We start from the raw sequence: 25,393 nt of genomic DNA, 5'->3' as shown, positions 1-25,393 counted from the left end.
ATTATTCTCCACTCATATTCCACATGGAGTTATTTCATTTTGCATCAAGAAGCTTCAGTTACAAATTCTTTGGAATTATTACCACAACTAAAAAGGGTGATGGATGTTGTTGTGCCAATGATCAATTTCATTCGATTTCAGGCGTTGAATCACAGACTTTTTGACACATTTTTAGAAGAACTAGGTACTCAACATAAAGATTTAGTGACATTTACATCTATATGATGGTTATCAAGAGGAAAAGCATTAAAACGTTTTTTTCAGTGCTTAAAAGAAGTAACAGTTTTCTTAACCACTAAAAATTACAACGTAAATCATGTGGAACTTCTCAGTAATCCCGAATGGATACAAAATTTTTGATTTTTGCTTGATATGACAGAACATTTTAATAAGCTAAATCTGAAGTTGCAACGGAAGGGAAACACAGCCTTACAATTACTAGAGGAAGTCCTTACCTTTGAACAGAAACTAAGAGTGTTTTTCAAAGATGTTACTGAAGAAAAATTTATATATTTTGAAAATCTAAAAAATTATAGATTGAATTTAAATCAAGAAAAAGTTGATTGCAAAATATTCGCTGAAATGATTACTGTAATTTTAGATTCATTTACAAGCAGATTTCAGGATTTTAAAAAACATCAGATGATGAAATTTATATTACATCTGTCAAATTGCAATTTAAAATGAATAGATATTGAAGCTTTTTCCAGAATATCAATGGCAGAACTACAAATGGAGCTTCTGGAAATTCAGAATAAAAGCATCTGGGTACAAAAACTTCAGGAAATAGCACACTAGTAGCACAAATTGAAGAAAATGAAGAAACTATGGAAGAAACACCACAGGAAATTATATTTAAATGTTGGAATTCTTTCCCAACTAATTATTCAAATACCAGGCGACTTGCTTTTGGGGTTTTGACTCTTTTCGGTTCAACGTACAACTGAGAACAATTTTTCTCTTCAATGAATTACATTAAAAATAAGTATAGGAACAAATTGACTGATGAAAGTTTGAAAGCCAAATTACTATTAAAGTGCACAACATACAATCCAGATTTAAGTAAATTGGCTGAGAAGATGCAAAATCAAAAGTCTCATTAGTGAATTTTAAATTAAAACAATCAAATATCTATTAAAATATAATATTGTATTTTTGTTCGGACTAATTCTTTTTGCAACACAAATTCTGATTTTTTGCAATATTTTACTTACTTAAAAATGTTTTGCGATTAAAAATGTAATCAAACTTAATGTTGTTTTATTTATTGAACATATAAAAATTTTATATGCAAATATAAAAGTGGTATTTGATATCTGGAAGTACTCAATTAAAAACAAATTTACCTACATTTGAACTAATGGCACCTTTGAGTCACCAGAAAAAACTGAATTGAAGTTGCGGCTCCCAAAATTTTGTTTTAATTAATTCTTTTAGTGGAATGGCTCTTTGGTTCAAAAACGTTCCCGACCCCTGAACTATAACATAATCAACGAGACGTTTCTTATTTCTTGAATCTTTTGATCAATAATTTTCCTCCAATTAATCTGTCCAGACTACAACATTATCAGATCTTATATTTCTGTCTTCGATGGCACTTTTAACTGCATCAATCCATCTTGGCCTTCCTTTGGGTTTTCTTCCTGCCAACCTGGCAAAGAACACTTGTTTTGCTAATCTTCCCTCTCCGATCTGTTTAAGCGACCATACCATCTGAGATTAGTACTGCTAACACATTTCTGAATGCTAACACAATGTCAAGTTCTTTCATTCTAATATCTTCATTTTTAATATGATACTGCCGTTGATGTCATCTGTTCACTCCATTAATCTTTCTCAGAACTCTCATATCTATGGTCTCCAGTCTTTAATCAACTGTTTTATTTCTAACCTAGCTCTCAGATTCATAAGTTAAAATTGATTTGAACTTTCTTATTCCATAAATTTATATGGAATAAGAAAGAATTGACTAATTCTTTCTTATTCCATATAAATTTATTCAGTTGACTTCCCATCATGCCTGATTTACTAATTCTGTTGTCTATTTCCATATTTAATTTGCCATCTTCACTAAAAATTGTGCCTAAATAGCTGAAATATTTTACTTGTTCTATAGGTTCACCATTCAGGATACAGTTGATGCTGTCAATGTTTCTGCCTATTTTCATTGTCTTTTCCTTTTTATTGTTGATTTTCATATCAAATTTATTACAGCAGTTATTCAATTAAGTCAGGGAATCTTGCAGACTTGTACCAGATTTATTCAGACGTATGATATCATCTGCATAAAGAACTAAGATTAACATTGCCAATTTTGATATCAGATTTAATACCATTTTCCTTCATAATGCGATTCATATAGATAATGAATAACAGTGGAGATAATGTGCACCCTTGTCGTACACCATCAAAACATCTTCCTGTAACTCCTTCAATTATAACTGCTGACTTACAGCTTAAATAGAGACTATGTATTGCTTTATATAATGTCCTATTTACACCATATAACTGTCGAGTTTTGAAGAGCTTTTCTTTGGGCATCTTTTCCAGATCTACAAAACTTAAATACAAATATTTGTTGTATACCCAAGATTTCTCAACTATTTGTCTTAAAGAGAAAATCTGATCCTGCAATCTCTATTTGGCCTGAACCCAACTTGTTCTTCACCATGCTTTCCTTCCACAATTTTTCTTAGCCATTTCTCAAGTATACTTGCATAAATCTTACCAGGAACACTCAGCAAGAGTGTTCCTGGTAAGATTTAATCACCTCTGTAATTCTCACATTTTTATTTCCATATTTATAAATGGGTACTATGAGAGCTCTACTCCAATCACCCAGAATTCAATTCTCTGACAGGCATTTTGAATTATGCAGTGCAGCTACTCGAAAACTTTTATACCTCCATGTTTGAGCATTTCTGTTCAAATTTCATCCAGTCCATCTGTCTTTCCACATTTCAGGTTTTTGTTTATTTTTTTCTACTTCAAGTACTGATATGTATTCCTGATTGCATGACTGTTGAGTGTTTTCTACCACCCTGCTGTCACTGCTTGTTTAAATTAGCAATTTTTTGAAGTAATTACATCATACATCAAGGATATCTTTATCTCCAGTTTTCATGTCATCTTAATCATCTCTGATTCCTTTTACAAGTATTTTTCCCCCTATTTCCAAGATTTTACAATCTGTTGTAAAAACTTTATCTCTTCCTGGAGTTTATCAAATTCCATGCAACTGTGATCTCTTTTATTTTGGACAAACTGGACGTTCTCTTGAAAAAAGAATCCAAGAACATCAATCATCCATTCTTCACAACAAACCTGAAAAGTCTGGATTGGCTCAACACGGGATTGAAACTAACCACAGCATCCTTTGGTCCAAGACTAGCCTCTTACATAGATCCCGTTATAGGTTCGAACGTTTATTCAAGGAAAGCGTGGAGGCCTTGCTCCATCGCCCCAACCTGAATCGTAATGACTGTATATCTATATCAAAAATCTGGGAAAGTCTAATCAAGATTACTCATTAATTAATTTTTTTTTTTTTTAATAGCAAATTCAATCATGTTTGTATGATTCAACCAGGGCCAGCTCATGCATAGGCACTGCAGAACTGCAGCACCCACAATTTTTCTTGATATATAAATATATTTATTAATTTATTTATATTTGCTTGTAATATTTAATTTTATCATCACCAATCCTATACAATTCTCTTATTTTGTATAAAAAATAATAAAAATCCATCTTGTAGCACTTAGAAGGGCGAAAAACGCTAGCGACACTGTGGTAAACACAGCGCGTGCAAGCATATGCACATCATAGCGAGATGCGAGCTATTAGCGTAATGAGATTAGTACTGCTAACACATTACACATTATGTGTGGAACTGCGCACTGTCTGTCGCGCAGTTCCACTGTTGTTTATATGCAGTTTGTGCCAGTAGTAGAGTGTTCGTAGTGCTTATCGTGTTTACTCCGTCTCTTTAAATATTTGGACATTACAATTAAAGGATTTAATTGTAATTCCAAAAATTGTAAATTCATTCCTTTAATTACAATTAAAGGAATGGATTTTATTTTTAAGTAATTTTGAATTATACCAAACTGTATAATTTTATTGATAATAAACAATATTTTTGCATGTTTAATTTTTTTTTAAATTTTTACCATAATTTTGATATTTTATCCAAACATGTATACACTGTACTTACAGTGTGTATGTATATTTCGAAAGTTGCAGCACCCCCACAATTTCAAGCCACAAGCCGCCACTGGTTGTTGCCAAAGTCTTCCCATGACTTTTGTTTGTTTAGCTAGTTTACACACACTGCTTTGCTTTCTTACATTTGTCTCTGTATTCTCTAAGAGCACAAGCTTACTTGCTTGCCAGGAACTTTCTATATGCTTTCCTTCACTGTCTCTTTTAAATTCCTGAGTCAACCATGTTCTGATTTTTCAATCCTTACAGATAACCTCACCACATGCTTCTCTGGCTGAATCAATCAATGTTTTCTTCAAGGTTTGATAGTGAATCTCCAAGGTTTAGTTCTTGTTTTCAAACTCTTTCATTTTTTCTTGAATGATGTTTGTATATTTGAGTCTACTTCAGAAAGCTCCTCAAGTTTGATTTGTTTTAAAATTTCTTATACACTCTTCTTTTCAATATGAAACCCCATTTTATACTGCTCAAAACCAAATAGTTGGAACATAACTATTTCATGTCCTGAGCAGACACCATTATTAGTAGCTTTACTCTTTTCTCCAAATTTTCCCAAAACATTTCTATATATCTGGTAATCATTTTCTACTCTGCTGTTTAGATCTCCAATAAGATCTAAAAATTTCATTATTTCTTCCTTAGGACAATTTTCTGTGGGACCATAGGCACAAATAAATCTCATTGTCCAGTTCCCTATTCTGATATTTACTGACATCTCTCTCTACTTGATAGTGCCTGCCATTCAAAAAGATCATCTTCATATTTAGTGTCGAATACTATAGCTATTCCTTCTTTTCCCTGCTTGTTATTGCCTGAATATATCATATTTTTGACTTACAAAGATCTAACATGTTTCAGTCAAGCCTATTATGTTAATCTGGTACTTATCCAATTCTTCTGCTAGTTTCATTTCTTTTCTATTGATGTTTCTTATGTTGATAGTACCAATCTTGAACTCTTCTGGTGATGTTCAATTGGAATGTGTTCCAGGATTGAAAATGATTTAACCTCAAAAATTGCAAAATTAAAGCATATTACATAGACAACATGCCAATTACAGAAAGTCACAAGGTATTTAAAATACCATAGGGAGGATAAAAAAAATTAAGCAGCAAAACAAAAAAATAACCAGGATTGGCTGTCTGATAGGTATCAGAGAGTTGTGTATGGTGGAGCAGTTTCCAGGAGGCAGAAGGTTACAAGTGGGGTCCCACAGGGTTCAGTACTAGGACCTATATTGTTTAACCTTTATATCAATGACATAGACAGTGGATTGCAGGGGGATATTCAGTTGTTTGCGGATGATGCGAAGCTGGGAAGGATTATTAGTAATAGTGCAGATGTGGTAGCCCTGCAAGAGGATTTAAATAAGCTAGATAGATGGGCAAATGAATGGGGGTGTCAGTTTAATGCAGCAAAATGTAAGGTCTTGAGGTTTGGGAAACATCGATGGGATGCTGCATACTCTATGGGAGGAGTTATACTGGAGGAAGTAGGGAAGACAAGAGATCTAGGGTTGATGATTGATAGAAACCTGAAGTTTAGGGGACATATTGCAAAGGTGGTGAAAGTAACACAGAGGATTGCTGCTATTATGAGAAGGACACTGACCTGCAGAGATAAGAGGGTTATCATTCCATTGTATAAGTCTCTGATCAGACCACACTTGGACTATTGTTCTCAGATTTGGTCCGCAGGATTTGAAGGGGATAAATTAACTGTGGAAAGGATACAAAGACGGATGACAAAGATGGTTTCAGGACTGTACAAGGATAGTTATGAAGATCGGCTGAGAGAATGTGGACTGCAGAGTTTGGTGGATAGAAGAAGGAGAGGTGATATGATTGAGACTTTTAAACTATTGAGAGGTGGTTACAGGGTTGACACTGGGGAGTTCTTTCACTTGCTTGATCAGCGGGAAGGAGTGATGACAAGAGGCCATCCCTGGAAGTTACGAAAGGAAACTGTGAGCAAGAGGGTAAGGAGTGGTTTCTTTGTGTGGAGGGTGGTTGAGCTGTGGAATGCATTGCCTGATGGAGTGGTGGGAGCGAGAACGGTCAGTGAGTTTAAAGAGTGGTATGATAGACTTTGTGTTTCTCAGGGGGGGACCTCCCCTCGATGAGTCTTGACAGACTTTATGTCTTAGGAAGGACCTCCCTCGATGAGTCTTTTGACTCCTTGGAGGCCTGAATAATAATAATAATAATAATAACAAAGGCATGCTGACATTAAACTAGCCAGCAAAGGTTGGTCGATTGGTAGAGCCTCTGCTACTAATGGCTCAGTTAAGTAAGTTTGAGCGCGGTTAGTAGTTGGAAGGGGACCAATCGTTCGATGCTGTTGGCACACTCTCCATCGATGAGTCTTTGGACTCCCTGGAGGTGTCAAATAATAATAATAATAGATAAGCAGGTTATAACTTACCCAGAGCAAAAATTAAAAATATAGCACATGCAATTGAATAACAGACAAGAAAAGCAAAAGAGATGAGAACTCTACTAGGTACTCACGACTTCACTAGCGATAAGTTCAGTATGAGAGGGGATATGAATGGTTTGATAAAAGAAGCGAGAGTGAAGAGTGAGAATTGAAAATCGTAAGTCTATTACCATTAAGAAGGGCTATGGTGGCAAAACGAGTCCATGCATAGGCTGTCTAGAAGGAAGAGATACGAGTTTTTGGATGTGTGGAGTGAGTATGATGGAAGAATAAATTTGGATAAGAGGAAGAGCCTACATGCATTTGGTATCAGAAGTCTTGAAAAATTATTAATGGGTATGAGACCTAACACAGAAAGTCAGGGAAACTAAATTATGATGGGAGGACTGGCAAGAATCTGTGTATATGATCAGCAATGTTATGTAACTATGTTAATTATAGGAATGAGCATTATTATGAAAATGATTACGAGAGAACAATTTTGTGTTTGTCTGGTTTGGGTCCATCAAGAATGTACAAAGATGTCTGCATAAGTAAGGCACTAGATAAGAGCAGAGATCTGCAAGTTGTCTACATGCACAATGTAGACAAGAGTATACAAAAAAGAAGCCTGCAGGTAACTCTGTGTGTGTGTGTGTGTGTGTGTGTGTGTGTGTGTGTGTGTGTGTGTGTGTGTGTGTGTGTGTGTGTGTGTGTGTGTGTGTGTGTGCGCGCCCGCGCGCATGAATGATAGGAATATCAGAGATAAAGGAGTAGAGTTTGTTGCCTTGGAAATACATTGTGAACTCAGATTGATTGTAGACATTGGTGAGACCTATCAGAAGTGGATATATCACCTGGTAGTGAGTGTAAAGGGTACAGTTACATAGACAAAGTGGATATTAGATCCAACATTATTTCAAAACCGCACTTTCAAAGTTGCAGGGAACAGTTTGTAGAAACTAAGAAAGTTTCATAAAATTAACCAGAGAGTTTATGAGAATACAATCCTCATTGTTGGAGTTGTCTTGGCTTGCACTACTTCAAAGACATGAGCACTGCCCAAGTGCCCATTTTTAATAAAGGGTGTAGTATTTTTAGGAAGGATAGACAGGATAAGAGAGAGAAGGGGACTGTGCTACCAATGATATCGAATGACTTGAATCCAGTTAATGTTGAGACCTATGACTATAATATTAGTAAGTTTTTCATATGGCAATGAGTTTGAAGCCATCTGGTGTGTGTGTGGGGGGGGGGAAGGAGTCTAATAAGAGCAAATACATAGTGGGATGTTGTTACAGATCTCATGGAATGGTTGCGAGTGATGAAGAAATGCATCACCAAATAAGGATGATGGGTGAGAAACGAGTATTCATAATGGGAGACTTTAATTATCCAAACATTGAGTAACAGTAAAATCTCATGGGAAGAATGAAATTGAATTTATTGAGCTGTTGCGAGACAACTTCATCAAGCAGCATGTGACAAAAAAAGGAACTCGAGGTCAAAGAGTATTAGATTTTATTATAGTGTCGGGGGGGGGGGGGATCAGTTAAAGACGTAGCTATTCTGCCTCCAGTTAGTGTCAGTGATCATGACTTGAGAAGTGGCTAAGTTTATGAATAACTATAGAATAACATGTATGCCACAGTAAAATAAATTTTATTATGTAAATATTTCTTCATCTTACGTATTTTGTCTTAAATATTTCATCCAAAAAATAATCAACCATTCTCCTGTAAAGCAACCCAGACAAGAAGCCCACAGGACTCCTATACCACATATTAAAGACATCTCTGAATGTGTGGCAAAAATTATGAAAAAATATCAACTTATTGCTACATATAAACCCATCAACCAAATTCATAATCTGCTACCTTCTCCAAAAGACAAAGGTCTGGCGTATACCATGTTTGTGTAACTTGTCTTACTCTGGACAAACAGGAAGATCTGTATATAAACATATCTCTGAACATCAAGACCACATCCATCTTATCAAACCTCACAAATATGGCCTTGCACATGGAATTGAAAACACTAACCACAGGATTCAATGGCAAAACGCTAAGTTGCTACATAGATCCATATCTAAACATGAACGTTATATAAAGAAAGTGCTGAAGCCTTACTTCATAGACCTAATCTCAATCGTAACGACTGCCTCACTATTCCAAAAGTTTGGCAAATTGTTATTATTACATGACACCTCCAGGGAGTCCAAGGAATCATCGAGGGAGGGCACCTACTTTACAACTCTCTGTCTCCACCACTCACAATCCACCAATGAACAGCAACTACCATCATCGTCTACACCAATGCCATCTACTGTCCACCATCACTAGTATTTTCACAGAGAATCACAAACATCCATGCCCACAGCAGGATTTCAACCCACAGCCTTTTGGCTGGAGAGCAGATATGCTAACCACTCGGCTATCCTCAATTGTATCAAATAAATTTATCTCTTATATATATTTTAATTTCAGCCCAATAGTTTAATCCATGAACATGCAACTGTATACTTGGAGGGATTCCAATTTAAGTATGCACTCTACTGTTTTCTAATTCAATTCCTACTGTTGTTCGCTATTTGTACTGATGATGTCTTATGATATGTAAGACAAAATATGTAATAAAGTTTATTTTACTGTGGCATATGTGTTATTCTATAGTTACGGACTCTCTGCAGGTTTCATTATACAAGTAAGTTTATGAATGTTCAATTCAAGAAAAGGTTACATGCTGAACTACAAAGCAGGAAATAATGACCAACTGAGGAGTATGCTGAGTTCTGAATCCATGGTATTGGTTGTTGGATGGGAAGAATATTAACAGCACATGGGAAACATTTAAAAAATACTTAAATGATGCAATATTGGAATGTGTCCCTAGAATTTGAAGAATAAATAAGGCAGGGGTGAAATGGATATGTAATCTTATTAAGCAAGAGATAGATAAGAAAAGGATGATGTGGAAGGAAGGTGTGCATAAATATGATGCCAGTCATGAAAAGTATAAGAAGCAGGTCAGAAGAGTCACAACTGTTGTATAGAAAGCTAAGTCTGAGTAAGAAAAGAAACTGGCTCTGCAATCTAAAGACAACCCAAAAGAATTCTAACATTCTGCTGCAAGTAAAAGAAAGAATAACTGCACTGAATGCAGGTGTGAGGGTGACAGATACAGAACTAATGTTCAACTAATGAGTGCCCACCTTGCTAAAAGCTATCAATCTGGTGTGTGCAATCAAACTAGAAACCTATCAATCTGGTGTATACAATCAAACTAGAAACCTATCAAACCTAGAAAAGCTATCAAACTAGAAACCTAGTGTATGCAACATTGCACTCACTGCTACCTCTTCACTGGATGAAGAAACTTGTATTTAATAAAGTAGAAGTCCCTATTTATGCTTAAAAAACCATCCACTTAATCAAAATTGAACTGTTAGAACTAATTTTTCTAGAAGTACCAAATTCAACCAAAATCTGTTACAACATATTGATTTACACAATATATTATACATAAAGAATGCAATGCTTAGAGTGCTACAAGCATGATGAAATATGTTTAACAAACATAGAGTGCTATAGCATAAAATTCACTTTCTCCCCCCAAAAAAATTACAAACAGCATCATCATCTTCTAATGTATCAAACTCAGTGGCCTGTCACAGCCAAATAGATAGCACAATGTGGATAATGGTGGAAGTTTATTTTGCACTTGGTTAGACTATAATAAATTTAGTTTAATCCTTTATGTGTAAGCAAACAAAGTTTGCACCTGAAAATATCTTCAGGACTGAGGTAAGGTGGTACATCCCTTGGCAACTCGCAGCAAAGGTGGACCAAACTCTCATCACTCCCTGTCTCAGTATCTCCTATAATGCAAAGCACATCTCCTTACAGACATGTATACTGCTATGCATTAAGGGAAGGGCCACTACCCACAGACCGATTTCGACATTTATTGAGGTCTCGTCAGTGGGAGGCAGACCCAGAGTGGTGATACTAAGGCAGAAGCAATGGAGAGTTATATTTACTTATGAGTTGCCACCGAGTTACGAGTTGCAAGGAATGTACCACCTTACCTCAGTCCTGAGATTATTTTCAGGCACAAACTTTGTTTGCTTACACTTGGATAAAGGATTAAACTAAATTTATTATAGTCTAACCAAGGTGAAAAATAAACTTCCAACATCTTTCTCTAAATCCAGAGTAATGTAATAATAAGGTGGTACACCAGTTGGCAACTCGTATAAGTAAATATGACCTCTCCATTGCTTCTGCCTTAGTAACACCACTCTGGGTCTGCCTCCCACTGACGAGACCTCAATAAAGGTTGAAACTGGTCTGGGTAGTGGCCCTTCCCTTAATGCATAGCAGTATACATGTTGGCAAGGAGATGTGCTTTACATTATGGGAGATACTAAGACAAGGAGTGATGAGAGCTTGGTCCACCTTTGCTGCAAGTTGCCAAGGGATGTCAACCTTACCTCAGTCCTGAAGTGTATATAGCAGTATACATGTTGGCAAGGAGATGTGCTTTACATTATGGGAGATACTAAGACAAGGAGTGATGAGAGCTTGGTCCACCTTTGCTGCAAGTTGCCAAGGGATGTCAACCTTACCTCAGTCCTGAAGATATTTTCAGGAGCAAACTTTGTTTGCTTACACTTGGATAAAGGATTAAATTAAATTTATTATTGTGGATAATGGATTATATAGTGTGTGTGTGGATGGTGAATTAAGCAGTATAAATGGGGTTGTTGTGGTATGGAGAGCTCTCCCACAATGAGTTCTTGGACACAATAAAGGTATCATGTAATAATTATAATAATAATATTTAATGCTATGACAGTTATGCAGTTAATCTTATCTGCACTTGACTGTTCAATATTTTTTTTTACTAAACGTGTATGTAATTAACTACTTCAGAGGAAAAAATCTGAATAATAATTATTATTATTATTATGTGACACCTCCAGGGAGTCCAAAGACGCATCTTCTACCAGCAGAATTGGGGAAAAAGAAAACCTTACCAGATGTTTAAGGATGTAACATCTTGAAAAGATCACTTTTGGCTGATTAAGGAAAATTTATACAAAGAGACAGCTTCTATTATATATTGGGGGCAGAATTAAATTTGGTGGGAAAAAGAAAGCCTTACTAGATGTTTTGAGATAACGCATCCTCAAATTACTCTACAAAACTCCTTCACACACAAAAAAAGTCTACATGAAATCTTGAATAATTTTTGGACATTTTCAATAATTAAACAGAGGTTTAATAGTTTCAATATTTTCTCTGTCATAGAAACATCTTCTGGGGTACAATGCAATATAAAAATTGTAATAACACACACAGTTAGATGAAAAACATTACACTAGAAACCTGAAATATCTTGGTAAGTTCAACATGACTATATTTATTTAGATTAGGTTGGTTTTTAAAAAATCTATTGCTGATTCCAAAGAAGAAGGATACAAACAAGAAATACTTATTTTTTGGAATCACCAGATTTAAAAAAACAAGTTAATCTAAATAAATATGACTGTGTTAAACTTCCAAGATTTGGAAAACATTTGTAGATCTCAGTCCAACAGCTGAAGCTAGCTACTAGCACCAATATTCCCTCTAATTTTTGCCAGCCCATGTACACATGAAAAATATTTTGTGAAAGTTTCCAGTCTCAGACTTACAATAACAAATGTCACAAGCCACAAACTCTTGATTTGATATGCCTAAAATTGGAGACAACATCTTTGTTAAAATATTTTGTGCACTACATGATAAATACTTCTAAAAGAGCACCTAAATGCTTACCAATTCATTTGCTTAAATGCTGCATATATTTGCAGTTTAAAAATAAATTATGTCACATTTGTCTAGTCACTCAAATTTAAACAAATTTGCAGTTCTTTCTGTTTTAATTTCGGCAGTAGCATTTTGAGGTTTAATGCCATAAAATCGCTAATGTAATATTTATTTCAACGTTCTATATTAATGTTGATTTTTTTGTTCGTCCAGCAATAACCTGTAAAACTGCAAGCACTAAATTAATTTGCTTAAATCTGGATAACTATAATGACAAAAATCCATCACCATTTGCATGAGTTCAAGTGAGTTCATTTGTTTCGAGTGTCTAGACAGTAGCCACTCGAAACAAATATATCACTGCAACTTGCTTACATCACTGCTAGTTTTCCCACACAGCACAGAATTACTAAATAAAATAAGTGACAAGTGTGATTTATCACATAAGTTGTTTTTATAGTATGTTTAAAAATGGTTGACTATAAATTAGAAATTTTGAAAGAAAATATTTTGTGCATGCAGTTACTAGGCATGTTCACTCCCTTTATGACCAGTGTGTGTACACATGTGCACGGTTTAGAGAGAACAATGACTAACACCCACAGAGTTCCTCTCTTAGGACTTCAGACTTCTAACATTTTCTATTTATTGTATCTGTGTTTGTGTGTGTGCCAATACAATGTTTACACTAGCCTAGAAGATGTCTAGGAGGTAGATGAAATATTCAAACTATTAAACCTGTGTTTAATTAATTAATTCTTTATTTATTTGTGCTGCTTTCATTCCACTAAACCTAATGAGTTTAAACCAGCATCTAAGCCTCAATATGCATTTCTTGCAATATCTAGGCTAACTTCCATATTAAATTGTCTCATCAAAGGGGAAGAGGGGGGGGGGATTCATTCCTGAGTAGGAGAAGAATTTGTTGTGCAGTATTAAAGCAGTTCATTAAAAAGCAAATATATGAAAGCTAAGAAGTGAAACCTTTCATTTCAGAAAAACATTGGTTTGCATTCAGCTTGAATAATAACAACTTATTCCACATAAAATAGCACACAATTTAATTAAAATAAATAACAGTGCTTTTATCCATTAATAAAACATCAAATATAAACATAAAAGTATAAAGCAGCTGTTATTTCGGTTTGGAAAATATTTTAAAAAGCTCTATTTTCTAAAACATGAAATAAAATTTATCAAATGTTTAGCAATATCTTTCAACAGAAAGATCATTGCTAAATGAAGTAACAGTTTCTTCCTACACACTCATAAAAATGACTCAGAGCAAGCACAGAAATATCAAATTCTTAACAGAGCCAACAATTTATCTCATTAAATGATACAATACTAAAGACAGATGTCCCCATCTTTAAAAAGATATGGAAATCATCCAAAACACATACAGCATATAAATACTTGGTATGCTACTATCACCAAATACCATTTTACTCAGCTCTACTCAAAAAATAATAAAATAGCAGCAAATTTTCAAAATGAACAGGTAAGCTGCAGAACTTGAGAGGGGAAAAAAAAAAATCCTTATGTATTAAATCAGAAGATGATGGTAACAAATTCATCAATCTGATATATCTTACCTAAGAGATGCAAAGGAAAAGGAAGAAGAGTGAGAGAAACAGATGGGTAGGGAGATGATAACAAGAGAAGAGTTTTGTATAGGAATTCCATGACAAGAGAAGTGCTTGATAAGAGTGACTTTCCTACGTATAAAGATTAAAGATGTTAGAATATGAAGAGGAAAATTGAAAAACGTGACTGTTTTGGCAGGCAATTTGATAGGTGACAAGTATTATGAGAGAAGATATGAAAAAGGGTTACCAGAAAAAGCAAAAAAAAAAAGGAGAGAAAATGAAAGAGAGAGTAAAGACTTTGGGTATGCCACCACTGGCTTCAACAGGCATCAGTGAATCCACACACACACACATTCACCTGCAGGCAAACGTGCATGCAGGCATCCTTGAAGCAAGAGCATGATCAAATAATGCTGAAATAGTTTCTCAGGTTCCAAATTTGGATGATAGGCAATGCAAGGTGCCAAGTTGGTTGTGGGCCCCATGGGACACTACTGCCATTTGTGTATGCTAATACCAGAAGCATTTGGAATAAGAAAAAAGGGTTGTTGGCATGGGTTGCTTCAACTTGACCAAAAGTTATGACATTGGAGCCTAGTCGATGAAAGATGATATAGGAATATGATGTAAGGAGTATAGCATTTTCAGGGAGGCTAGAGCAGGATGAGAGGATGGGGAGGAGAGTATTAGTAATAATAGTGCAAGAATTGCAGACAAGAAAAGTACGTATTCAGTATGAGCATAGAGGTGTGAAAGGCTGTGCATCTGTCAAATGTGAGATAGATGCAAATAGGTCAAACTATACAATGAGATGCTGCTGCTGCTGTAAGGCCAGGGAATACAAGGGAAGTTATGGATGGCATGCATCATCCAATGAATACAATGAATGCAGGGAAGGTAATTATTACAGGAAACTTCAGCTCCAAGGACATTAGACTGGAAGGATCATACTGAAGTAAGGAAATGGACTTTATGCAGCTACTAAGACACAATTACCTGAGACAGCTGATGGAGAAGACTCAAAGTGAATGCATCTAGTGAAAGCTTCAAAGTAGTCATAGTGCTCTGAATGGAAGAGTGGTTGTATATTATTGACCTAAGAGGATGCCAAATGTTAAGTTAAGAAGGGATATACGTGGAACTATTATTATTATTATTATTATTACACGACACCTCCAGGGAGTCCAAGGACTCATCGAGGGAGGGCACCTACTCTGCAACTCTCTATCCACCACTCCATCCACTAACTACAACGAACCGCAACTATCATCATCAACAACACCAGCGCCATCTACCGCCCACCATCACTATTATTTTCACAGACAATCACAAACATCCATGCCTATGGCAGGATTCGAACCTGCAGCCTTTTGGCTGGAGAGCGGATACACTAGTGTATGGAGAAGCTTGAAGCAGTGCAATGGCATAAGAATGTGTAAGAGAAGGATGTTATCAATATGTTACTTAATTATTATTATATGGTATCTCCATGGAGACTCATGGAGATCCAAACTAACTATTATATACACAAATCCTACCATACCTCTCCTTAAACTCATTCACTCTCAGGGCATAATTCTAACAATCCATTCCACTCATTCAACCCTCCCCATGCAAAAATCTGGTCTGCACACTCCTACTAACCACAGTCTTACATAACTTCCATGAATGGCCCCTTGAGACTACTGGTCATATACTGAAACATTTTTTATCCATCATTGTTATAAATCTCCTTTAATATCTTAAAAGTTAATATCTATCATGTCCCCTCTTTTCAACTAAACTTTGTAATAACCCACAAACTCTCAACATGTCCTCATATGGAGCATTCCACAGACTTGTCATTAGTCCCTGAATCTTCTCTACTGCCTCCTGATCCCTAAGTAACCCAGGTGACTAAATCTGTGCACAGTAGTCAAGATGTGACTACACAGCCTTAGAAAGAGGGATAATAACCTCCCTATCTTTACTTGTTAGTGTGTTTTTCAACATCCAAGTAATCTTTTGATCCATTTAACAACTTTTGCAATATGCCCTCTGAACTTGAATTCTCTGTCCACCATTATCCCCAAGTCCTTAGCGTCATCAATTTCCTACAATCCAATAATGTATCAACGTGATACATAATATGCAACCTTTTCAACCCGAAGTGCATATATATTTTGCAATATTAAATTGACAACCATTAGCCTTTGCCCACAATGCCAATTTATTTAAATCATCCTGCAGAATATCTACTCCCTTTTATCTACTATGCCTCTCCCTAGTTTTGCATCATCATCAGCAAACAACTGAATATTCCCTCTTAGACATTTCCCTATATTGCTGATATATAAATGATAGAGTGGTGTCCCTTGTACTGAACCCTGAGGTCATCCTCATTCTCTTAGATTCACTTCACCATATACTACTTTCTGGTGTCTGTCTGTCAGCCACTCTCCTATCCATGCAACTAGCTACACATCCATTCCTATTTTCTCCAACTTTTGTAATAGTTTTCCATGTGGTATTCTGTCAAATTCCTTTGCAAAGTCCAGCAGTATCATAGTGTAGACATTTCTTTTATCCAATTCTGCTGCTGCCACTCTATTATAAAATATGAATAAATTACTAAGATAGGATCTATCTTTTACAAAGCCATGCTACCCATTATAGAGTATCACATCCCTATCCACCCAATGTTTGATTTTACCTTTAGTCACTTTTCCAATACTTTAACAACCACTCCCGATATATTAATTGGTCAGTAGTTTGCTATCTCTGTCTTGGAGTCACCTTTATGTAATGGAACTATTTTACCCTCTTTCCACTCCCCTGCACAGAACTGAGACAGATTGAACAATTTCATCAGAAGCAATGCTAATTCTCTTGCATATTCACACAGTACACGGGCTGGCATACCATCCAGTCCCACAGCTGTGTTCACATTCATATTTTTTAATATGCTGAACACTTCCTCTTCATTTCAGTTGCTCCAAGATGCCTCCTAAGTCTGTTGTAATTATACAGCTTTATAGTTATACGAAACAACACCAAGAGTGTTGGATCTGATAATAACATCAGAAGATGTATCCATTTTTTCCCTTTTTTTTTTTTTCAGAGGGAGGGGGGTGCAATGATATCTCTCTATAAACTATAAACTTGAAGAGTTTGAAATAAATGTTTTTTTTTTTTTTTGAACACTTTCAAAACGGTGATTAATCTGAGTGCTTGATGGTATAATATTACCCAAATAAGGATAAGTTACAACAGAAGATAATAATGCAATTACTCAGCAAAGTACATGATCTTACCAACCATCGCAATATGTAAAGCGACTGAGATGAGCAAAAGTTATCCATGCTAAGTTGTTACAAGACATCGCTTGCATAAGGAAAGAAATTGTATGAATTCTCTCAAATACACACGTTATACAACATGTGGGAAGAAAAAATGTGTTCCAACTGGGATAATTCTGTGAAAACACAAATTTTAGTCACAGAATTTTAATAAACTGTAGTTTATCAAGCAGTGTCGATTATATTCCGTCTATAAGCGTCAGGGGCAGACACATGTCTTGGTTTCTATGCCATACGCTTACTAATTCCGACATAGATTAAGTATAAATTACATATATAAACATCAAATAGTTATATCACAGTAATATATGATTTGCGACATGTTTATGTGTTCGAGATCGAGGACCTTACAATTGCACTACTAATGTTTAAGCAATAATGTATTCGACACAGGCTAAAACTTACTTGTCTCGTATAACAGTTTGCAGCTCCTTAATTTGATCATTTATTGGAATTAATTTAAAGTTTGGACCATATTCTTCAGCCTTCGATGATACATACGTCTGACTTTTTTGTGTAATAGATTTCAAAACATCTGGAGCGTCAGGCATTATCATCATTGAACACATACAAAAAACACATGAACACGTGCAACTTCAACAGCAATCTTTGCCTACTTATTTTTGTTGCGTTTGTTGACGTTTCCGATGCCGTAATCATTACGTATGTAATCATTTTAAAAAATTTGTGAAAATCAATAATCTGATTAGATAATAGTTAGCTATAGCGGCCAAAAAAAAAAAAAAATCCTAAGGAGTTTTTTCGATATGTGGCCAATAGAAGAAAGAATGATTATAGTAGGATGGGATTGCATGGTGAAAACGGAGGGCTGCGGAGGATATAGTTGAGATATTTAATGAGCAATTTATAAAAGTATTTCATTCTTGTGAATGCGACATCATGCAGAACTTGAAAGCAGTGGGGAAGGAGAAGAAGGAGGAGGAAATGTTAGTAAGTGAACAGGAAGTATAGGAGGAATTGAATAGACTTGATGTAAATAAGGCTGTGGGACTTGAAACTATTTCACCACGTGTTTTGAGGGAATGTTCCAGAGAGTTAACAACAACTTTTGCATATCTTTTCAACATGAGTCTCTCACTGGGTCAAGTTCCAAAAGAGTGGAAAGAGGATGAAATTGTTCCATTTCATAAGGGAGGTGATAAGTGTAGAGTTTTAAATTATAGACCAGTCTGTGTGTCTGGAGTTGTGGTCAAGGTATTAGAGAAGCTAGTTAGGACTAAGATTCAGAATTGGGTTGACAACAGAAAAATACTCTTTGGCTGCCAGCATGGATTTACTAAAGGAATATCGTGCTTTAGCAATCTGTTTTTATAATAAAGTGACAAATGCGTTGGATAAGGGTGTTGCATATATATATACAGTGATACATTTAGATTTTGCAAAGGCGTTTGACAAATTGCCACATTACAAGCTGGTAATTAAACGAACGGATGGGGCTGAACAGTAGAATAGTTCGCTGGATTGGAAATTGGCTGTCTCATAGGTATCAGCAAGTTGTCTATGGAGGAGCTATATCCCAGAAGGGAAAAGTTACTAGTGGTGTACCCATGGGTCTGTTTTGGGTCCACTGCTGTTTAATTTGTATGTGAATGATATTTTGAGAGGTCTGAATGGTGATATGCAGATGATGCAAAGTTGGGGAGAGCTATGAGGAGTACAGCGGATGCTGTAGCTTTCAAGAGGACTTGAATACACTGGCTAAATGGGTAAATGAGTGGGGATGTCCATTCAATGTTGCAAGGTGTAAGGTTTTGAAATTTGGGAAGCAGAGATGGGATGTAAAGTACACAATCGGTGGAAATATCTTGGAAGTGGTAGAGCAGATGAGAGATCTGGGAGTGATTGTAGACAAGGACCTAAGAATTCGGGGACTTGTTACTAAATTTGTGAGGAGAACACAGCAGATAATGGGAATAATACAGAGGGCATTGACTTATAGAAATAAGGGTGTTACAGTTCCTTTGTATAAGGCTTTGATCAGGCCACATATGGATTACTGTGCAGAGATTTAGTCACCTAGTTTTCAAAAAGATGATGTGTTGGAAAAAGTTTAGAGACGATTGACTAAGGTGGTTTCTGGTCTCTGGAATGTTGAGCATGAAGATAGATTGACAAAATGCAATTTGCAGAAATTGGTGGATAGAAGGAGGAGAGGGGATATGACCAAGACATATAAGCGTTAAGAGGTTATTACCAGATTAATGTAGGGGAGGTTTTGCACAGATGGGTGAAGATAGGAAGAGAACAAGATGTCATCCCTGGAAGCTGTATAAGGAGCGTGTGAGGAGCAGGTTTTTTGCATGGAGAGTGGTGAGTGATTGGAATGCATTGCCCGAGAGTGTGGTGAGCACAGAGACAGTGAACATATTTAAGGCACGGTATGATAAACTGTGTGTATAACAGTGGACCTCCCACAATAAGTCTTTGAGTCAATGGAGGTTTATAATAATAATAATAATAATAATAATAATAATAATAATAATAATAATAATAATAGCTGAATAGGTACAATTTGGCAAAAGAAATTTATTATTTTCGAAGAAATAGAAACGATTCTCAAAAAGTGATATTTGCAGTGATGAGAGAAGTTAAAAGAGAACAATGAAAGATGCAGAAAATCGAATATGAATATATTTGGAATTGAGAGTATCCTTGACATGGTTGTTTAATGAGAGCCTTATATTTAGAAGAATAACAAACTCAAAGAAGGCATGATTGCACCATTGCATAAGAGAAGGAAACATAAAAAAATCAGCTGACGCCTTTTTTATTCCCGTATACGGGGAGTAGGCGAGGCCATTTAGCCCTATCTAACTTTTGGAGACTGAGTGGGCAGTTCAATCTCCACTGGTACAATCAAAGATAGATGGCCCAAGGCTATCACTAATTAAGCGATACACAGTGAAGAGAGATGGCTCAAATGTGCCGCCATCTCCTGGTCCCTAACCATAACACAATATATTTAATGTCTGAAATAATGTGGGTTCTACGGTCGATTTTCTTGAGTTTACAGGACGAAAAACCCGAGTTTCAGGGAGAAAAAACCTGCTTGCCCGTGCCAGAGATCGACTAACTCGGGAACCGGTCGAAAAAAGGCTTAGAAAAATTTCCTCTACTCGCCGACTAGACTCGAAACCAAGTCTTCCTTCGTGCGGCCAAGTGCCGTGGTGTGCAAACGCCACCTCCACTGAGCTACACAGGCTCTAGAAGGAAACAGTGATTTCGAATTATAGACCTTCTCGCATTTCTAGAGTGGTTTACAAAAGGTATTCGGAAGACTTAGAAACATCTTTATAGAGAATGCCGATAGAGATTTTTTAATCAACTAAAATTTTCTAAAAGTCTTGTTTCAACATTCTACTTTCATTTTATAATAAGGCGACTACTGTAGTGGATGAGGTGAAATGCATCAAGCGTGATATTTCTTGATTTTACAAAGGGATTTTCCACATTTCAAAGGTGTACATAAGGCGCAGCAAATGTGAGAATAAGTTGTCAATGACGAGCTAAGAGACTGGCTCTTTGATTGATATTAAAGGATTGTGCATGGAGGAGCTGTATGTCAGAGGAACAGAATTATTTGTGCAGCCACATAGGACTCCCTACTTCAACTGTTACAGTTTTTGACCTATATGTTACAAATGTTGGGAGTGGTTTGCAGTGAGATATTTGTTTGTTATTTTTGAATTACGGAAAAGCAACTAAGGTTATGAAGCCAGTATATTATATAGTAAACTACAAGTTCTCTGGCGAGTTTGCCCATTTTGTGAGGATTTATTCTCCGAAAATAAGGGGTTTCTGAAAAGGAAGCACTGTCAACTCTGTATGAGACTGGCTAGGCCAGCTTCACTTAAAAAACCCTTATAAAAAGTCTCCGGTTCTTGGACGGATTCGAATTCAGATCTTTCCAACGAAAGACCATCAATATTCTTCGTCGATATGGGAGGATCCAGAACGATTGAACAAACTAATTCCAAGTAAGAATGGGACACCATTTACACAGATAAGTGTATGGCTTTGCAGTTTGTCACTGTGTATTACATATGGGTTTTGAGCTGGAAGAGATAGAGAAAGAAAAGACCCATGGACAATAGGTACTTAAATTTAAGTGATATACCAAGGGGGAAAAAAAGAGTTAGCGAAAACTATATCCAGAATTGAAGTTAAAGAAGCTGTTATTCTAATCCCTTGTTGTTTAACTGCCAGTAAGCAAAACTCTAAGATCGAGAACTACGAATCTATGAGTTTCATATATACCGAAAAACTATCGGCGAATCCAAGTGTAATGACCACTTGGTAGAACAACACCAAGGCAACTCGAACCAAAGGTGGAGCAAGCTCCCTCACTATATCACAAAATCCTTGCTGTTGTACTACCAATATATAAAAGAAGATAATTAGCTCTCTTTTTTCCAGCTATTCCTTGCAGACATTATGCTCTTAAGTAAGAATAAATGCATTAAATTTAGGTGCAAAAGTCTTAAACCAAATTAAGTATTTCCTCTGCCAAATTAAGTATGGAAATCCACAGTAAGGAGACAAACAAAAATAGGAAGGAAAAACAGAAAACCAATAGTATTCATATAAATAAGAATTAGCCTGTGTAGTTCAGTGGAAGTGGCGTTTGCACTCCACGGCCCTTGACTGCACGAAGAAAGACTGGGGATTGACTTTTCCAAACCTTTTTCGACCGGTTCCCGAGTTAGTCGATCTCTGGCACGGACAGGTGGGTTTTTTCTCCTGGAAACTCATGAAAATCGACCATAGAACCCACACTATTTTCAGACATTAAAAATATTGTGTTAGGGTTCGGTACCACAAGATGGTGACACGAGGCCATTTTAGCCCTATCTAACTTTTGGAGACTGAGTGGGCAGTTCATTCTCCACTGGTAGCCAATCAGAGATAGCTCTCCCAAGGCTATCACTAATTAATCAGCTTGCAGTGAAGATACAGCAGGGCTAAAATGGCCTCTCCTACTCTCTATACTGGAATAAAAGGCGTTAGTTGATTTTTTTTAAAAAATAAAGAAAAAATTGGGATTTATTTGTCTTTAAAATTTTTAATGAAGAAACATGAAAATAGGTAAATAGAATCAGTATAACTATGGTTATACTGATTCAGTATAATCAGTGAATTTAGAATGAAACTATATAGAGAGCAAGAGAAACATCAGCTGAATAAGGTAATATGGATATTAGTTTAGAAAGAGTTGAAGAGACCATGGGGCATGAAAATTTCTTTTATGTCAATCTTATAGAATCCCTTTAGTAATTTAAAAGTTTCTGTCATATCCGCTCTCTTCCGCCTGTCACCTAAACTCTGCGACTCACACACACTTCGATCCATTCTCATAGACGGATTCCATAGATCTGTCACCAGGTTGGTCACTTGTCTCTAAATCCTCTCCACCATTTCTGATCCCCAAGAAATACAGGTCACAAACTTTGCGCACAGCAGTCAATATGGGGCCGAATCATAGCCTTATAAGGAGGGATAATAACCTCCCTATCTCTATTTGTCAGTGTGTTTTCTTCAGCATCTAAGTAATCCTCTGAGCTACTTTGCCAACCTCTACAAGTAAAGAACCGAGTCTGCACACCCTTACTTTCTACATTTAATGTCCTCTGAATTTCAAACTTCTATCCGCTATCATCCCCAAATCCTAGCCTCATCAATTTCCTGTAGTCTATTACAGGATTCGTACCATCACTATGATAATACAGAGTATGTAATGTTTTCATCCCATTACCTTACATTTTGTAAAATTAAATTGACAGCCTTGTCTTTTGTTCACACTTCCAAATTATTTAAGTCATCGTGATCATCTTGCAAGATATCACATTTATCAACTATATCCATACCCAGTTTCGCATCATCATTAGCAAACAACTGAATGTTCCTCCTTAAATCTTCCGTTATATCATTAATGTACGAATTAAAGAGTGGTCCTAGTAGTACAGAGCCCTGGGCACTCCACTAGTCACCCATATTCACCTTGATTCCACTTCACCATACATCATCTTCTGATGTCTGACTGTCAGCTACCCCCCCTCTCTATACTACTACCTGTCTCATATCCATTCCCATGTCCACCTAAGGCAGGACCTACCTTTTACAAAACCATGATACACCCTTATAGAGTATTATATTCCTATCCACCCATTTCTGAGTTTTATTTTTAACTAATTTTTTGTAATACTTCAACCACCATTCTAGAGATAATAATAATAATCTGTAATTTGCTACTTCTGTCTAGGAGCCACCTTTATGCAATGGAACTATCTTACCCTCTTTACACTTCCTTCGAAGCATATTGCATTCACATTGGTATTTTTCAATATTCTGAGCACCTCCAGGTCATCTACCTCAATTCTCGCATCAGTCTCTGTCATTTAAGTAATTGCAAAGTCACCACCTGGATGATAAACACTTGCAAAATGATCACTTAGCACTTTCCTACCATAAGCACTGGGTAAAGTTATTCTTGCTTGATTATTACTGTTACTAGATAGCAAAAAAAGACATATTTATAATGGCCTGCTTTTGTGAATTTTCTCTCAAAATTTGATTTAGCTTTCCTTAACATACTAGTTACCCTTCTTGTTTCTGCTTAAAGTGCTAAAGAGCATGCTGATCATTTTTTGTTTATATTCCTTCCACAATGCTTTCTTTCTTCCATTTTTTTTTTTTGCAGCTCCTACTACTCATCTACTTAATCCCTCCTCGGTTTATCCTCCTAACCCTGGGTATGCAGTCTGATACTTCCTCACTCAAACAATCCCTGAAATATTACATCTGAAATGGTCCATTAACTCGTTGAAGAAGAAGAAGAAGAAGAAGAGAAAAAACAAGAAATATTAATCAGCAAAAAATCAGCTCTAACACCTTTTATTCCCTTAGGGGGAGTAAGTTAGGCCTTTTAAACCTATCTAGCTTTTGGAAACTGAGTGGGCAGCTCATTCTCCACCGGTAGACAATCCGAGATAGCTGGCCAAAGATTAAAACTAATTATAAGTGGCAACTGATGAGGAGAGACTGGAAAACAAGTTCTACCATCTTTTGGTACCAAATCCTAGCACTATGTTTTATTGTCTAAAAATAGTGTGAGTTCAATGTTCGATTTTCTTGAGTTTATTGGGAAGAAAAACCCGAGATTCCAGGGGGAAAAAACACGCTTTTCTGTGCTAGAGATCGGCTAACTCGTGAATTAATAAATGCTCCTGTAGTAGTCGACTAGAATTGAACTTACAACACTCTTTCTTGGGTAGTCTAGCACTATGGATGGCACACGCCACTTCCATTAAGCCACACAAGCGCTTGTATTTTTTGTATATTATTTCTGGGAAAACTCCCATGTTACTCCTCATTATAAACTATTATAATTACAGCTATTTTGCCTGCTTCAGTTTAGGAGTACCCCTGTTTAAATGTCATTGGCTATTTACTCATGGATTCTTAGGGCATTATGAGTGTAGATGTACTAAAAAGTATATGTAGCCTAAGGAATAGAAAATTGCACATACCTTTTTCTAGGTGTTGTGGCTTTTCCTCTGTCTGCGATGTCGAGAACTGCAGAGTGTGTGTGTGGGGAGGGGGGTAGGCAGTTTGGTAGAATAAGTTAGAAAAACCCGGTTTTTTTTCCGTAATACATAGAAACATATACTTTTATATACGGTGGGGAAAAAGTGAAAGGGTTAATTTTTTAAAATAGGGAGGGGGAAGGGGAAAGGTAGTTGACGGGGTGTGGACCGTTTCGACTATTCGTGGTCATCATCCGAACATATTGGGAAAGTGGAAGCTATGTCAGGTCGGGTGGGTGCTTCAGAGGTGTTTGTGTTGCCTCCTATTGGTCGGGATTGTGACCTCAATTTAATGTTGTGAAGCTTCCAAACCTCGGAGATTATGTAGGGCCTTGGTACGTTGATCGAGTTCGCGTCACACTTTATAGCTATTGTTTCCGATATTCTGAGCATTGTTTCATTGTCTT

General features: G+C 36.3%; 1 protein-coding gene across 3 annotated transcripts in view; it reads right to left on the bottom strand.

Moving 5' to 3' along the window:
- The window catches only part of kri (uracil phosphoribosyltransferase krishah), a 532,528-nt gene extending 514,515 nt beyond the window's left edge, over positions 1–18,013 (bottom strand). Inside the window, exon 1 of one of the 3 annotated variants that reach the window (XR_016549938.1) lies at positions 17,788–18,012. Coding sequence is in view for 2 of the 3 variants with exons in the window: in XM_090409241.1 (XP_090265367.1) it covers positions 17,788–17,951 (164 nt within the window). In the remaining variant the exon portion in view is untranslated. Of the gene's footprint in view, positions 1–17,787 lie in introns of all 3 variants that reach the window. The other 2 variants (XM_090409241.1, XM_090409240.1) reach the window with 2 other exon arrangements.
- Between the last annotated feature and the right edge of the window lie 7,380 nt (positions 18,014–25,393).

Source organism: Typopeltis vanoorti, chromosome 19 (assembly GCF_054136105.1).
Source record: "Typopeltis vanoorti isolate ZY-2024b chromosome 19, IOZ_Tvanoo_1.0, whole genome shotgun sequence".
NCBI lineage: Eukaryota > Metazoa > Arthropoda > Arachnida > Uropygi > Thelyphonidae > Typopeltis > Typopeltis vanoorti.
This window is presented reverse-complemented; position numbering and strand designations above follow the sequence as displayed.